The sequence below is a fragment of the Hyperolius riggenbachi genome, chromosome 6 (genome assembly GCF_040937935.1).
Source record: "Hyperolius riggenbachi isolate aHypRig1 chromosome 6, aHypRig1.pri, whole genome shotgun sequence".
Taxonomy (NCBI): Eukaryota; Metazoa; Chordata; class Amphibia; order Anura; family Hyperoliidae; genus Hyperolius; species Hyperolius riggenbachi.
In genome coordinates, this window is record NC_090651.1 from 332447783 (window position 1) to 332464397 (window position 16615).

Genomic DNA, 16615 nt, shown 5'->3' on the forward strand with positions numbered 1-16615 from the left:
ATTGGCCACTGTGTCTTGAAATAAGGATAGCTCAACCTGAACAAAAAGTGCATCCATCTGTTCTCAGTGTTATCTGCTGTGTGGATTGCAGGACAACCTTACTGTATCAATTGGTGGACAATATTACTATCTCACCGCAATGAGAGCACCAAGTGGTGTAGTGTGGAAATGAGCGATTGACAGGAGATAATTGTTTGCATTAGCGCTGTATTACTTTGGTTTAAAGTGGACCCAAATTAAAAATACAAGAGTTCAGAAATAAAATCTATTTTCTAAATTATAATAATAATACATATCAGCCTTTTTTCAGCTGCATGATGACAAATATCAAATATTTTACATTTATTAGAGGAACCCCTCCCTTCCTTTCATATTGCCGGGACAGAATCCGGCAAACTGGTGGAGTAGGTGGTGTCCAGCAAAGGAGGAATTGCTAATGGCTGCCACCTGTATAACCCTAGTTATGAAAAGAGAAGGGTGAAAAGCAGGCACTGAAATGCTCATAGGCTTGAAGGAGTGTTTATTTTTGTATTTATCGTCCAGAAAAAAAAAGTCTATATAAATAACTAGGTAAATAACTAGGTAACAAGCAATTGTTGTAAGAGAATTAAATCAAACTGGACCTGGGCTCAGAACTTCCTCTTTGCTCTAAAAGATAAGCAACGGCATAATAACCTTTACAGACAAAACAAAAAAAACATTTGTTGCCACTAAGGGCCCGTTTCCACTTGTGCGGTTCGAATCACCGCGGAAAAAATTTGTGCAAATTCGCATACACCCACATAGCGGTATGCAAATTCTGATGGCTCTGCCATGCGAATTTTTCATGCGGACGAAAACGCTCAGAAAACCTAAGTGGAAACAGTCCCATCCACTTGTTTTGGCTATGCGAATTTGCATGCGGCAAACGCATGCAAATTCGCGATGGTGGAAACGGGCCCTCATAGAAATCCTGCAAATCCTCATGGCTGTGGAGTCAAAGCAATTTTGGGTACCTGGAGTCGGAGGTTTCATAAACTGAGGAGTCGGATGATTTTTGCACCGACTCCACAGCCCTGATAAATCTGCAGTGTGTCTACTTCCTGCTTTCATGGAAGCAGACATATTAACATCCTGTGTTTACAAATTAGCTGCTCTGCAAGGACTGCCAAGATTCCTTAGCTGACACAGCTGAGAGGTAAGATTACAGCTGTCACAGATGAGGGGGGAATTACAGGCTAAACTCTCCAAATAAATACCGGGTGTATTAATCTGTGTGTTCCTTGTATCCTGTGCATGAGTTCAGGTACACTTCAAAGGACACCTGAAGAAAGAAGTATATGGAGGCTGCCAGGTTTATTTCCTTCTAAACAATGCCTGGCTGTCCATTATGGTCAGTAGTGTGTCTGAATCACATACCTGAAACAAGCATGCAGCTAATCTTGTCAGAAACATCTGATGCTTGTTAAGGGTTTATGGCTGAAAGTATTAAAGGCAGAGGTTCAGCAGGACAGCCCGGCAAAGTGTATTATTTAAAGTAAATCTGAAGCCAGATTTAAAATAAAAAACAGATACTTACCTAAGGAAAGGGAAGGCTGTGGGTAGTAAGGAGGCTTCCCGGTCCTCAAGAGCGCTGGTTCAAATCTCCCTCTGCGGGAGGCTTCGGAAGCCAAAGTGCACCCGCAAATAAGGTGGCTTTGTACTGCGCATGCTTGAGACAGCGTGCTCACGCATGCGCAGGACGGAGCGGCCCATCTTCGAGAGCACTCTGGCTCCCGAAGCCTGCTAAAGCCTCGGGCAGTGGCAGAGAGCAGTCTCTGACTAATTCGTCAGAGACTGATAAGGAGGGAGCCAGAGGACCGGACCAAGAGAGGAACGGGAAGGCTCTATAGGACCCAGAGCATTCCCTTTACTTAGGAGGGTATATGTTTTTATATTTAAAATTTGGCTTCAGACTCCCTTTACGGCTGTAGCCACACTATAAGTCAGGCAACCCCACACTTATTCGTTAAAGGGCCAAGTCGATATCCTTCAGACTGCTGGGGGGCCGGAACAATCATACAATGATGTTGAAAAACATTACATTGAATCTAGGTATGGATTCCCCCCAATCATGCCCGCAGGAGAAATCCCAGCAGCAGCCAATACGTCATGCGCGCCCGAAGAACGCCTTTGTATACCAGACAGTAAGGCATACCCAGGTGACAACCTGCCGTCCAGTTGGACAGCAGTGTCACCTAATGCAGAATTGGACTGGAAGCCAGTGAATAACTGCTCGCTGGCTTCTGCAGTATGTGGATGGGTGAAGCCAGCACTGCTATTCTATATGTGGGCTACTGATATTAAAAGGTGCAGTGAGCCACATCTACAAGTTATTCATTCTGTGTTTGGAGGCCAGTGAAAAAGCCTCGGTGGGCCATAGTTTGAGGACCACTGCTATAAGCGTTTTACTTGTCATAAGTGCTTTAAAAAAAAAAAAAAGCTCATTCACTTGCATCAAAATCGTGGTAAAATCAGCGCAACTGCAAAAAATGTTATGTGACCGAGGAGATTTTTTCACGATTTTAATGCAAGTGAATGGGAACGTTTTATTAAAAGCACTTATGACCAGAAAGCGCTCAGAAAAGAGCTTATAATGTGGCTACAGCCTAAAAGGAAATAAATATGGCAGCCTCCATAGGTCTCTCACTTCAGGTGCCCTTTAAAAGCAATCAGTGGCAGTGCAGTCTGTCCTTTCAACACAACAGGTTTAATTAGCAGCGTTTATCAGCAAGGCACTGAGGCCTCAGAGCAAAAACAAACAGTAAAAACGGTCAGATCCATGTTTGCAGCGGTCGCTGTGTTTGCACAGATCTCGGGAAATGCAGAAGAAAAGGGAAAAATAAAGCAAACATTGAGTGAAACATCTCCATTCACGAGTAAAGGTAAATAACTAGAGGGTTTAATTAAAATATGCATTTCAACAACATATCATACTGGAAGGACATAATTAAAGCAGATTTTCACTGTGACGGTTTCTCCCTGCAGCAGCAGCAAACTGAGCAGCGCACCACATGCCTGTGAAGAGATAACCCTGTCCTGGAGCTGCAGCGCACGCTGTCCCTCACTTCACGGACGCGCCTCTCACAGGGTGCCGATCTGAATGTTCCCCAGATGGATATTTTCCACCTGCAAAGTCTCAAACTGGATATCCTGTACACTGATGGTGCTGCCTTCGGGGAAGATCTCCACGGTCTCTATAATGGGAATGGTTTCTACGGTCTCTACAATAGCCACGGTGTTGGAAAGGTCTGTGGCGTGGGCTTCACGAGCAGACGGCAGAAGGACTGGCTCGCGGTGCAACTTCCTGTGCTTCCAGAGGTTGGAGAAGGAGCGGTAAGCACGCCCACATTCAGGGCAGGCATGAGGCCGCTCCCCCGTGTGGATACGTTTATGCTCAGCCAGTCGCACCGCTATAGTAAAGGCTTTGCCGCAGACGTCACATTTAAAGGGTTTTTCACCCGTGTGCAGGCGAACGTGGTCCTTAAGGTGAGTAGACTGCCGAAAGGCCTTGCCACACACTTGACACGGGTAAGGGCGTTCTCCGGTGTGAATTCGCCGATGAACCTGCAAAGAGGTTTCCGTGCTAAAGGTTTTAAGGCAGTCGGAGCACTGCAAGTTCCTGGAGCCCACTTTTGGCTTGTTTCGGGGTGGAAGAGGTTGCTTACTCTTTCCTGGGCTCGCGCTGTCACTTCTCACATTTGTGTGCAGAGTGGAAACGTGCGCGTTGAGCCTGGCATCGGAATTCAACTTTTTGCCACATACAGGACACTCCAGCTTCTCTCCTGCTCCGCTTCGATGGCAACGATGATCTTTTAATCGCTGCGAAGAAGGGTAATTAGCACCACAATCTTCACACCTGAAAGGCTCCTCGCCACGGTGGCCTAGTTCGTGAACTTCTAGTAGCCTCTTGAGCAAGAAAGAAAGGCCACAGACTTGGCACTTGTAAGGATACTCTCCAGTATGGTGATACTGGTGCATGAGGAGACGGTATGGACGGTGGAAGCTGACGTCGCACACGTTGCACTTGTATGGGTAGGTCTGGCTGTGCACAACCAGATGCTGCTGGAGGGTTGAAGACTGACTGAAGGCCTTGCCACAGAGCTGGCACTTGTGTGGCTTCTCCCCAGTGTGAATAAGCTTATGCCGCAGAAGATTGGCGTGGGCATTGAACGACTTACTACAGATGCTGCAGGAAAATGGACGTTCTCCAGTGTGAGTCATCATATGGTTGCGGAGATGTGACCGCTTCTTGAATGATTTACTACAAGTCTGACACTTATGCCTTCTTTCCAGTGCATGCACAAAGCGTTGGTGGCGTAACAGTTGGGATGCCAGAGGAAACTGTTTGTTGCATGTGCCGCACGCGTAGCCTCCAGCAGGCGGAGGAAAGGTGCAGTTGATCTGCTTCTCTTCCTCTTGTACGGGTTCACGGGCTTTAGTGCTGTGCATGCGGCGGTGATATAGGAATTTTGTCATGTTGACAAAGTTCTGACCACATTCGCAGGAATACATAGGATTGGACTGGTGGGTTCGTCGATGATTGAGAAGGACAGCTTCACTGGCAAAACCCAAACCACACTCGACACAAAGATAATGATGTTCCGCCTGATGCGACTTGAGATGTTCTCCTAACTCTGGGTGTGTCGGGAACACTTTACTGCAAAGAGGGCAGTTGAAAGGACCAGTCGTCTGAGGTTCAAGATCTTGGTCTTTCCTTGAAGATGTTCTACAGGAAGCACTGGACACAACAGTACTAGACAAAGATGCAAAGTCCGGCCCTGCTGCTTGCTCTTCTTGCTGAGGAGCTGACACAACTGTACTTCCCTGCTCATGATGGACCAAGGGCAGAGCCTCTTTATTTAGCTGTTCAACTACTTGTTCATTAGCTAAAGGCTGAGAGGTCTCTTCAGGCTGGCTAACTGCTTCTACAGCATTTGCTTGACCTTGAAAATGAGTGGCTTGGTGCTCCAAGAATTCTCCAGGTGACTGGAAAAGCTGAGTGCACTCTGAACACTTATAGAACAAAACTTCTACTGCACAGTCCTCTGCTGCACCCTCATTCTTCTTGTATGAATGCTCCATGTCCACCAGCACTTGTGTATGGGAGACTGCAGCGGAAGATGTGGCTGGAACATGGAAATGCTGCTGTCCAGTGACAAGGTGAACTTCACCAGGTGTGGAGGGGTCACACATGAGCTGTAGAGAGTTTTCCATGACATGGTCTTCTGTCTGCAACACCACCTTTGGCTGAGGCACATCCTGAGGTTGCATGTGAGTATATCTATGGGCCAGCCACACATCCTGGCTAGTGAACAAGGCCTTGCATTCTTGACATTCATAGTGGATCTCACTGCGAGAGGGGGCCTTGGGTTTTACAGGTTCAGGTTTAGGTGGACTTAGCATCCGGAAGTGCAGCTCTTGGTGGGCCAGCAGGTCTCCAGGTGTCATCAATACTTGGCCACACTCCAGGCACTGGTACTGGTTTTCCTGCGAGCCGAGATCAAGTACCTGGTATTGAGGCTGTGCGACAGTGGGCGTATGGCTTTGTTGGTGGACGACAGCATCCCCCAAGTTGGAGAACTCCTCTCCGCAGTCTGAGCAGACATAGCGGTGCTCTACGTAGACGACTGTTTCTTCAGACTCTGTCATTGCATCATCTCTGTTCGCCAACACTTGAATGTAAACTGTCGAGACAAAAAACAAAAACAACCATCATTTATACAATCAAGAAATTTGTAACATATAGAACAAAGAACAAAAGGTCTACAAATCTATACACAAGCCCTTCCCAAACTACATCTCCGAACTGGTCAGCAGACACACATGGCCGCCCACTATGCTACTCAAACTCCTCCTAACCACCCCACGCATCTCACACTCCCATGTATGACTACAGGACTTCACTAGAGCTGCACCCATCCTGTGAAATTCTCTCCCACTGCCATCAGGCTTGCTCCCTCCTTCAACACCTTCAAACGAGCCCTCAAAACACCTCTTCAAGGAGGCCTACCCCACTTCAACATTGCCCTAACTCTTTCTGCTGAGAACCTCTCGATGTAGCCCTCCTCCTTGTCGGTCACTCCTGTTATTTTTGTACAGCACTGCGTAATATGTTGGTGCTATGTAAATCCAATAAATAATAATAAACCAGTGTCTCCTGTTATCTATGCCTGGCAAGACTCCTCACCTGGAATTCTTATTTTTTTTTAATCTTTACTAATCCTACCTAATAAAACCCCGGTGTCTCTGTGTCCCATGTCCGTGTGTCCCTGCGTTTGCGCTACTGCGCATGTGCCGCAGGGACAGCAGTTGTTGGGAAAGGAGCTGGACAGCCAGTGGGGAGTGTGCGCGGCGATTGTGCGCTTGCAGCGGGTGGGCGCATGTGCGCTGACAGGTGGCGGCTGTGACAGACCTAGAGCCCGTTTTTAAACGTGCTAAGGTCCATAGTTATAAAATAAATCTCTTACTTCTTTTGCCAAAATAAACAAATTTCTATGATTCACAGAGTACACGTATAGATGTGCACATCTGAAAAGGACTATCTTGTTTCAGTTTTTTAAATCTTACGCCCGTTCCCTTCTCGATGATTCCAGTTGCTGATCAGTTGTGATGCAGGTTGAACTGATTTCAACCACTTCGTTTCCAGACCTTGTTTCCCCCTATAGACTAGAGCAGTTTTGACATCAGCAATAACTTTATCCATACTTATGCCACCTAAATAAAAAATATAATATATATCCTATCCCCCCCCCCCCCCAAGCCAAAACTACGCTTTCATTGTATGGCATTTTACCCCTATTTTGTTTTCTATGCATTTTAATGGGGAAAATAGAAAAACAAAATAAAAAACAAAACATACACATTTCTCAGTTTTACCAATTCCAGTTTAAAAATAATTGTAGATAAGAAAAAAAAATACTTTGGCTATCACAAAACTTAGATTGTGTTCCTGTCACAATTTATCGAAAGGATATTTGATTTTGAAATAACGCCAATTGGCGGTTGCAAGGTGGCTACCCCAAGACCACTTCACGGCAATTGGCGTAAAATCCAGGGGGAGTGGTTTGCAGAGGATCGCGTGCACATCTCCGCTTCTATGACAGAGATCTGCTCCGGAGGCAATTGCTGCTAGTAGACTGTTAAGAGTAAAAAACTTTGTTAACGTGTACAGCACTGCGATCTACAGCAGCTCTGTACAGGGACAGCTCTATCACTGAGCTGTCCCCTCGGGTGGCCCAGGTAGATGATCCCCTCTCATAGACTGATGTCTTTGAGAGCCGATCTCCTATGATTGGCTGTCGGGGAGAGCGAGGAGGGTGGGAGGGAAAATTTGAAGAAAAAGGATGAATATAATAATAAAAAAAAAAATTAATAAAATGAATTAAAAAAAAAAAAAAAAAAATACGTTATAGCAGCAATCAGTTGCTCTGTTGGTGGCAACAAAAGGAAGTAAAATTAATTTGTGTGCTAAGTTGTACAGCTCTGCAGCGAGCTCTTAAAGCCGCAGAGCACTAAATTGTAAAAAACAGCCTGGTCACTAGGGGTGTGTTAGCGGCTAGCCTACGGTCCTCAAGAGGTTAAAATTATTTGCCGTGTGCTATTCCAAAAGAGGTAGAGGCCTGCGCCGATCCAATTTTTCATACCCGCACCCGACCCGCAACTCAAATTTGGGTACCTGACCCGCTGCTCTAAAATGAGGCCATCATCTCAACAGAGAGCCTGGCATACGTACGTCTCTGCCGAGAACCTGAAATTTACTGTAGCCCCAATACCCACTCAAGAGATGATCATTGAAATGCAAATAATTTCTTCTTGCATTCACGTTTCATGTATATCATATGGGTTAGCAACATGTCTAAGTCCTTACATGTCGCCTGAGGGATTGCGCTATGATCCCTGTTAAGATCGCTGTGGGTGATAGTAACTATGTGTGCATACCCACCATTATTCTGCCCAACAGATCTTAAAGGGAAGGTTCAAGCAAAAAAAAAAAAAAAATGAGATTCACTTACCTGGGGCTTCTACCAGCCCCATGCAGCCATCCTGTGCCCTCGTAGTCACTCACTGCTGCTCCAGTCCCCCGCTGGCAGCTTTCTGACCTCGGAGGTCAGGGCCAAATTGCGTACATTTTTACACATTTCCGCTAGTGCAGGAACATTAACACATACATTTTTACGCGTTAGTGGTGAAACGCGTAAATTTTTGTTCCTGCACTAGCTGGAATGCGTAAAAATGTATGCAATGTGGCCCTGACCTCCGAGGTCAGAAAGCTGCCAGCGGGGAACTGGAGCAGCAGTGAGTGACTACGAGGGCACAGGATGGCTACATGGGGCTGGTAGAAGCCCCAGGTAAGTGAATCTCATTTTTTTTTTTTGCTTGAACCTTCCCTTTAAAGAGACTCTGTAACGACAAAAAGATCCCCTGGGGGGTACTCACCTCGGGTGGGGGAAGCCTCAGGATCCTAATGAGGCTTCCCACGCCGTCCTCTGTCCCACGGAGGTCTCGCTGCAGCCCTCCGAACAGCCGGCGACTGTGCCGACTGTTCAATTCAATATTTACCTTTGCAGGCTCCAGCGGGGGCGCTGTGGCTGCTTTCGCTCCGAAGGAGGCGGAAATACCCGATCTCAGTCGGGTCCGCTCTACTGCGCAGGCGCCGGAGACTTGCGCCTGCGCAGTAGAGCGGACCCGACTGAGATCGGGTATTTCCGCCTCCTTCGGAGCGAAAGCAGCCAGAGCGCCTGCGCAGGAGCCTGCAAAGGTAAATATTACGTCACCGCTGTACGGAGGGCTACAGCGAGACCCCCGAGGGACGGCAGACGGCGTGGGAAGCCTCATTAGATCCTGAGGCTTCCCCCATCCGAGGTGAGTACCCCCCAGGGGACGTTTTAACGTTACAGATTCTCTTTAAATAAAAAGTAAATATAAACAGATGTTGTAATGGCTAATGTCAAAATAACAATATGGCCTACCTGATGTCACACACCGATTAGTCTGACAAGGCTTTCAGCGGGTTCACAGGAACAACCTGAAATAAAGCAACTTCTGATTAGATGTATTCTATATATTTGTAGCTTGTCACTTCTAGCAGTAGTATCTCTGCATTGATGCAAGACTAACAAATCTATTAGTAATGTCTATGTCAGAGTTTTGAAACAAAAACATGCTCTGCTATTGTAGAAGTTAAAGGAATATTCCACTGAAAACTATACTGTGTGTGTTGTGTTTTTTTGCGCTGAGCCCTCACTACTCCAAACACACAAGTAGTAAGGTGTATGCATATAATACAACCCTACAAGTGGAACACTGGTGTATGCTCTGCCAACTAAGGTGTCTGAAGACAGATACAGGCGGAATCTCAGGGAAGACCACACAGTAGTTCTCTTGCTGGGCAGGTACTGTGTTCTGAATTATCTGGTTACGTACGTGTGTGTGATAGTGTAGTTGAGGACCCTTCTGGTAAGGATGGGGATAAGGAGGGGGTATCATAGCCCAATAATGGCCAGTGACATAGAAGTCCGTTATGAGGTAGGACTCCTAAAGTCCTGGCTTAAAGAGAACCTAAACTGAGAGGGATATGGAGGTTTCCTTTTAAACAATACCAGTTGCCTGGCAGTCCTGCTGATCTTTTTGTCTGCAGTAGTGATTGAATCACAGACCTTAAACAAGCATGCAGCTAATCCAGTTTGACTTCAGTCAGAGCACCTTATCTGCATGCTTGTTCAGGGGCTGTGGCTAAAAGTATTAGAGACACAGGATCAGCAGGAGAGTCAGGCAACTGGTATTATTTTAAAAGTAAAAATCCATACCCTTCTCAGTTTAGGTTCCCTTTAAAGTGTACCTGAGACAAAAAAAAATAAAATGATTTATACTTACCTGGGTCTTCCTCCAACCCCCTGCAGTCTGTCTGCTCCCTCCCTTTTCATCGATACCACTCCGATTCTATCATATGCTAATTGATTGATTTTTTTTGCCAAAATTGATTGATTGGGTCAAACGCAAAAGATATTGCTTAATAGGCGTACGGTGTTTGAGTTTGTGACGAGCAACGTGCGGTGTAGCCAGTGAAGCTTACACTCGTGTCTCCACTGCCAGGTGCTACTCTGTCTCTTTTCTCCTGGAATGTCTGCGTCACATCACAAACACTAGAGGCCTCTTGTGGTCACGTAAGGTATATGCCACAGTGCCAATACTTAAGTGAAAAAAAAAAAAAAAAAAAAAAAAGATCTTTACTCACCCGGGGCATCCCTCAGCCCCCTGAAGCTGTATGGTGCCCTCGCAGCCCCGTTCCGATCGTCCTGTCCCCGCCGGCTGCTACTTCCGGGTTCGGCGACAGCCGCCGACAGGCTGGGAACGCGGGTGATTCTCTGCGTTCCCAGCCACTATATCACCCTCTATGCTGCTATAGCATATATATATATATATATATATATATATATATAGATAGATAGATAGATAGATAGATAGATAGATAGATAGATAGATAGATAGATAGATAGATAGATAGATAGATAGATAGATAGATAGATAGATAGATAGATAGATAGATAGAGATAGATAGATATATATGCTATAGCAGCATAGAGGGTGATATAGCGGCTGGGAACGCGGAGAATCACCCGCGTTCCCAGCCTGTCGGCGGCTGTCGCCGAACCCGGAAGTAGCCGCCGGCGGAGACAGGACGATCGGAGCGGGGCTGCGAGGGCACCATACAGCTTCAGGGGTCTGAGGGATGCCCCGGGTGAGTAAAGATCTTTTTTTTTTCACTTAAGTATCCCTTTAAAGGAATTGTCCAAGCAGTACCGCCCTGATGACATCGGAGGGACGTGACCCGCGCAGTGGAGCGCAGAAGAAGCCGACCCGGAACCCAACCTGGCGAGGTCGGCTGCACCAGCGAAGAAGACCGGGAGCCATCGGAGCTGCAGCGAGGGCACAGGACGGCTGCCACAGGCTGGAGGAAGCCCCAGGTAGGTGGATCTTTTTTTTTTTCTAGCTTGGACAATCACTTTAATGTTTGGCCTTAAATGACCTCTGTCGCAAAAATCTTAAAATGTACAATATGTGTAAACATATACAATTAAGAAGTACGATTCTTCCAGAGTAAAATGAGCCATAAATTACTTTTCTCCTATGTTGCCGTCACTTACAGTAGGTAGAAGAAATCTGACAGAACCGACAGGTTTTGGACTAGCCCATCTCCTCATGGGGAGCTCACAGGCATTTCTTTATTTTCAAAATGCACTTAGTGAATGGCAGTTTCTCCATTCAACTGTCAAAAAAAAGTGTACCGTGAGCAGGAAGGCATCTTTGTATAAATCTTTTTCAGGGAGTGTCGTTATAAAGAATAAAGGCCTTGCTGAGAATCCCCTATGGAGAGATGGACTAGCCCAAAATCTGTTGTAATGTCAGACTTACTGTCAGGGCTGTGGAGTTGGTCCAAAAATCCACCGACTCCGACTCCTCAGTTTAGGATTCCACCGACTCCGACTCTAATTTGCATATCACAATTTTGTTGATTAAAAGTATGTAACATGAAATTCGTCTCAACTGCCAACGCTTAGAAATTTTACAAGACAACTGAAGTGAGAAGGATATGTAGACTACTATATTTATTCCCTTTAGACTAAAACTAGTCCTTGGTAAGAGTACTTGTAAAAGGTACAAACCGTAACAAAGAACATCTATCAGGCCCTAGGCAATGTAAGTGTGGGTACATGTAAGAGTGATGTGCAGGTACTCTGCAGGGGAATGAGGAGATTGTAAACAGACAACACCTCTGTATTCAATGTGCACAGCATTCTCAGTGGATTCCCTGCAGCTCTGTGGGGAGTGCATATGTAGAGTATAGTACTACTGTGTAACAAAGTAAACCTGAGACAGATGAAATTAAAGTTTTATACATACCTGGGGCTTCCTCCAGCCGCCTTCAGGATAATCAGTCCCTCATTGTCCTCCTCCACCACCTGGATCTTCTGCTATGAGTCCAGGTACTTGAGCCAGTCGGGCGTAGTGCGCATGCACACACTCCGCCGCCAGGAGCATACTACACCCGTGCAGCACTATTGCGCAGGTGCAGAATGTTCCTGGCTGTGGGAGCGGCATGCGGCCGGACAGCGCTGACTGACTGAATTACCAGGACTCATAGCAGAAGATCCGGGTGGTGGAGGACAGCGAGGGACTGATTAGCCTGAAGGGGGCTGGAATAAGCCCCAGGTATGTATAAAACTTTACTTTTCATCCATCTCAGTTACCCTTTAATTTGTAGTCACCAAAACAAATTTTAACAACACATATCAAATTATTTGATTTCATCAGCAAAGGGAGTGCATACATTTGCATAAACCAGCATCAATGCAGAATTATTTCCATCTCATTGACCATCTCTATTAGTGACACGGCTACACATCGGGCTTTATACTTACAGCATAGATGTTATTTAGTATATATAAGAGATTCCTGTGTACACATCATATATACAGTCACAATCAGATATGTATATCTGACCTTAAAAATACGGGGACTGCTTTATTGAAGCAGTACAAGTAACTAATTTTGGTTTATTTCATTTTTGTGGACTAAGCACAGCTATTACTGTATATATACTGTATATATACATTATTTTTAATGACTATTATCTGAGAAATAGAACAGTGTTTCTCAACATTTTATTGATATGTACCCCTTTTAAATCCCTGTACTCACCAAGTACCCCCTGGCATAGTAAACATTATCACAAGTACCCCTTGACAAATATATATTTAATCGTAGTACATTATAATTGGTTCTAAACAATTTCCAAGCATTTACTATTGCTGTTAAATTCGCTAAAATACCGATTTGGTGTTGATTAAATAAGATTTATAATTTTCTAAAACTCTAAATTTGTTATTCTTGGTTAAGTATATCAAGCCCGAGTACCCCCTGGAACCATCAGAAGTACCCCCTGGGGTACAAGTACCACGCGTTGAGAACCTATGAAATAGAACATTTTATCATATTTTCTATTTTAATTACAGTTACAAATTCATTAGGAGTCGGAGCATTTTTTCCCGACTCCAGGCACCCAAAATTGCCCGACTCCATCTCCACAGCCCTGCTTACTGTAAGTGACAGCAACATAGGAGAGAAGTAATTTATGGCTCATTTTACTCAGGAAGGAATTCTTTGTATGTGTTTTTATTTTAAGATTTTCGTGACAGTTCATCTTTAAAGAAAACCCGAGGCGGCATCACAAAACACTTATTGCTTGCTCTACGCCTCCTCACCACTCCACGCGGCCCCGTTCTTCCTCCGCAGCCTCCGAACACCAGCAGACAAATCCAAGATGGCCGCGACCCGGAAGTACTTCCGGGGTCACCGCTTACCTGCCGATTGGAGGGTAAACAGTAGGCTAGCAACAATCAGATTGTCACTAGCCTGTCGCTCATTTTGGAGGAGCTCATGAAAGCGAAGGGGGAGCTGACAGCAGCACAGAGGAGACACAGAGACATGTCACTGAGCAGAGAACATGCCCATGTCCTGTAATTTATTGTGTGATCCACCTCGGGTACTCTGCATTCATTCACAGGACACAGGTATCCCAGGAGAAATCTATTGAAAATAATTGTACAGCGTGGAGAGATTCGATCAGAAAGAGCCCTCTGATCGGATAATGACCCGAGAGGGATCCATTTGTTGGCCACATGAACCAGTCAAGATGGCCATACATCAGGCGATTCTGCAGACCAATCGACCTGATTCGATAATTTTATCAAATAGTAAAGTCTGTGCAGCAACATGTCCACCCAGTTGATGTTTCAATGGATTTTGTGTCACAGTCAGTCGAAAGGATTGATTGGACATGCCAGAAAATCTTGGACGTACATGCTCGATCGGGTACCCAGCAGTAATGGCGTTTGATACTGCAAGTGCTTGTACCACAAGACACGTGTGTGATGTCACATGTGCGTCTGGTGCTACATGGTACAGATGCTTATGGTAAAGCCAGGCATGGCAGAAGAGAGATTTTATAAAGCACAGGCACCAAGGGGACAATTTCATACTTTGGGGGGCAGCAAGGTCAATTCCTGCTATATTTCATTCTGAAATATATCGTAAATCAGTCAGAAGGGGGGGCTAGTCTAGTTTAGGGGACCCAGCAGGAAACCTTAAAGGGAACAGTTCTCTAATCACGGCACCTTCTACAACCTAGGTTCTCAACGTGTGGTACGCATACCCCAAGGGTTACTTCTGATGGTTCCAGGGGGTACTCAGGTTTTACTTTTATACTTAACCAAGAATAAAAAAATGTAGTTTTAGAAAATGATTAAACACCACTAAATTAGTGTTTTAGCTAATTAAAAGCAATAGTAAATGCTTAAATTAATTGTTTAGAACCAATTATTTACTACGGTTAAATATATATTTGTCTAAGGGGTACTTGTGATAATGTTTATTACTATGCTAGGAGGTACTTGGTGAGTACAGGGTTTTAAACAGGGCTGTGGAGTCGGAGTTGGAGGCGAAGCAATTTTGGGCACCTGGAGTCGAAGTTGAAGTCGTGGTTTCATAAACTGAAGAGTTGGAAGATTTTTGTACCGACTCCACAGCCCTGGTTTTAAAGGGGGTACATACCAATAAAATGTTGAGAAACTGCTCTACAGCATGAATCATAGTGATTGGCCAAATAGCATGGGTGTAACTTACTACAATCTATCTGAAACCTGCCAGTTCAAGAGGGTGCTGTCCACCCAATCACATTAGCAAAATGTTCCCAAAAGGTTTCCTGCTGGGTGTCCTAAACGCGTAGGAGAGAAATCGGCACAGGATACAGCCAATATATGGCTTATCCTGCTGCTACACAAATCTGGTGGCGTTAATTACTATTCCCCCTCCTGGTCGACGTTGATGGAGGGGAATCACATAATTTGGCTTCCAGCTATTGCTGGCGGCCCCAAATTACAGCGTTTTAAAAGTAACTTCAGCCGAAGTTACTCACTGTGCGCTGCTATAGATGTAATTCCTATGGTGGCGCCGGCCGTGCCCAAATCTCCTGCGCTGGATTCCTTGTGTTCGCCCTAAACTAGCACCTGGCAGTGTTGGAGCAGGGAACAGATCCCTCTCTAATATGGTCAATCTCTCAGGCGATGTATGGGCACCTTGAGGCTGCCTTTGATGTAACCCAACACTTTATCTAAAATAATATATTATTTGCCTATCACCACAGATATTTAAAGTATCTCTACCGCTGTCAACTGCAAAGGTTAATGCTGCTGATGGGCATTATGGGGTTAATGTATGACCTGCATGACTTTGCACATGCTCAGTAGCATTTGTATGCTATTTTGTCGGGTATGCTAAAATGTTGGAACACCTGTTTAAAAGACTGTATGGGCTCTTAGCATCCTCACTACAATACTGGGCTATATACAGGGGTACAGACTTCTACAGATAACCACAGCACCCCACCCTGATACAGGGCACATGTACGGGCTCTTACAGACATTCGGGAAGCTCTAGACCCTAAAGCCAGCCCTGTATGTGTAGCTAGGTAATCACACTGAAATGCATAGTTTTCCTGGCCCCATAGAACGCTGTATCCAGGTACATGGAGTCTTACCGATATGCAGAGGACTCCCTCCCCAATATACGGTATGACACGTCTCCCCATCCCCACTCTCTACACACAAGCACGTATGAGGTAAGCCGGGCTGCTCGGAGCCGCGCTCTCCCCCGCCTCCCCTGTGCACACTCCCTGCCGCTCTCACCTGCTCACCGTCACCGCGCCGCTCTCCGCACACCTCACCAAGTCCGCCGAGCATAGGCCGCTAGCACTAGCCGAGCAGCCTATCCCAGGCCTGCTTATTCGTTACATCACTAGCAAGCGTCGGCGATGAGGTTACGTCAGGACGCCTGCCGCAAGCGCCATGCTTGATGTGGGCAAAACTTTTGAAAGTTGTTCTCAGAGTGGAAATGAGTTTGACGTGTTCCAGTGATCTTTACATTTCGCGCATCTTTCCTGAAAACATTGGTCTCAGCCAATTTTGGATGTTTTATACTTCTTTCAGTGGAGGTTTGGGTTCCTTAAAAGGGACCCTCACAAAAGTGGCTGTGACTGGATTCAGCATTCAACATGAAAAATGTTAAGAAAAACAAAAATTTGCTTTCCTAAAACAGAAAGAATTTGCGATAATTCAGGTTGGAGTGAGCTCGAGATGTCTCCCAGACCACCACTGCTGAATATATGCAAATTAACCATTGTACCCTTAGAAGCTAAACACACCTCCAGAACCGCTGGAATGCAATGATGTGTCAGCTTGTTAAATTGTACAGAGCCATAATAATCCAACATGCATACAGACTGTTTCGGATTGTTTGATCCTCATCAGTGCATGGCATGGATTAATTTGGCTCTATGGAGTAGGGCTTGTAAACCGAGAGGTACAGACTAACCAGCAAGCTCATGGTGACCCTTACACACTCCAATGAGTTCTGGGTCACCATGAGCTTGCTGGTTAGTCTGTACCTCATGAAAAATGTGTATCAGTTTGTGATCTCCTAAATAGAAGTATGCTCATGCAAACATTTAAAGGATAACTGTTATAAATGTATTTCCTTT

General features: G+C 45.5%; 1 protein-coding gene and 1 long non-coding RNA gene across 3 annotated transcripts in view; one reads left to right on the plus strand and one right to left on the minus strand.

Moving 5' to 3' along the window:
• Positions 1–16615, plus strand: part of LOC137521770 (uncharacterized) — a 193550-nt gene that overhangs the window by 86244 nt on the left and 90691 nt on the right. The gene's annotated exons all lie outside the window — the stretch shown is intronic.
• Positions 2899–15850, minus strand: ZNF574 (zinc finger protein 574). Of its 2 annotated transcripts, none has more exons than XM_068241465.1 (3): positions 15765–15850; positions 8991–9046; positions 2899–5705 (listed from the first exon to the last, which is right to left on the minus strand). In XM_068241465.1, exon 3 carries the CDS (start codon positions 5668–5670, stop codon positions 3103–3105), a length of 2568 nt encoding a protein of 855 aa, XP_068097566.1. In that variant the 5' UTR covers positions 5671–5705; positions 8991–9046; positions 15765–15850; the 3' UTR covers positions 2899–3102. The 2 variants fall into 2 exon arrangements, with proteins under 2 accessions (XP_068097566.1, XP_068097567.1); XM_068241466.1 differs by lacking the exon at positions 15765–15850 and adding an exon at positions 15617–15714.

What these genes read in the sequence shown, in the direction of transcription:
- ZNF574 (XM_068241465.1), bottom strand. Translation starts at nt 5,670, where the DNA reads ATGACAGAGTCTGAAGAAACAGTCGTCTACGTAGAGCACCGCTATGTC.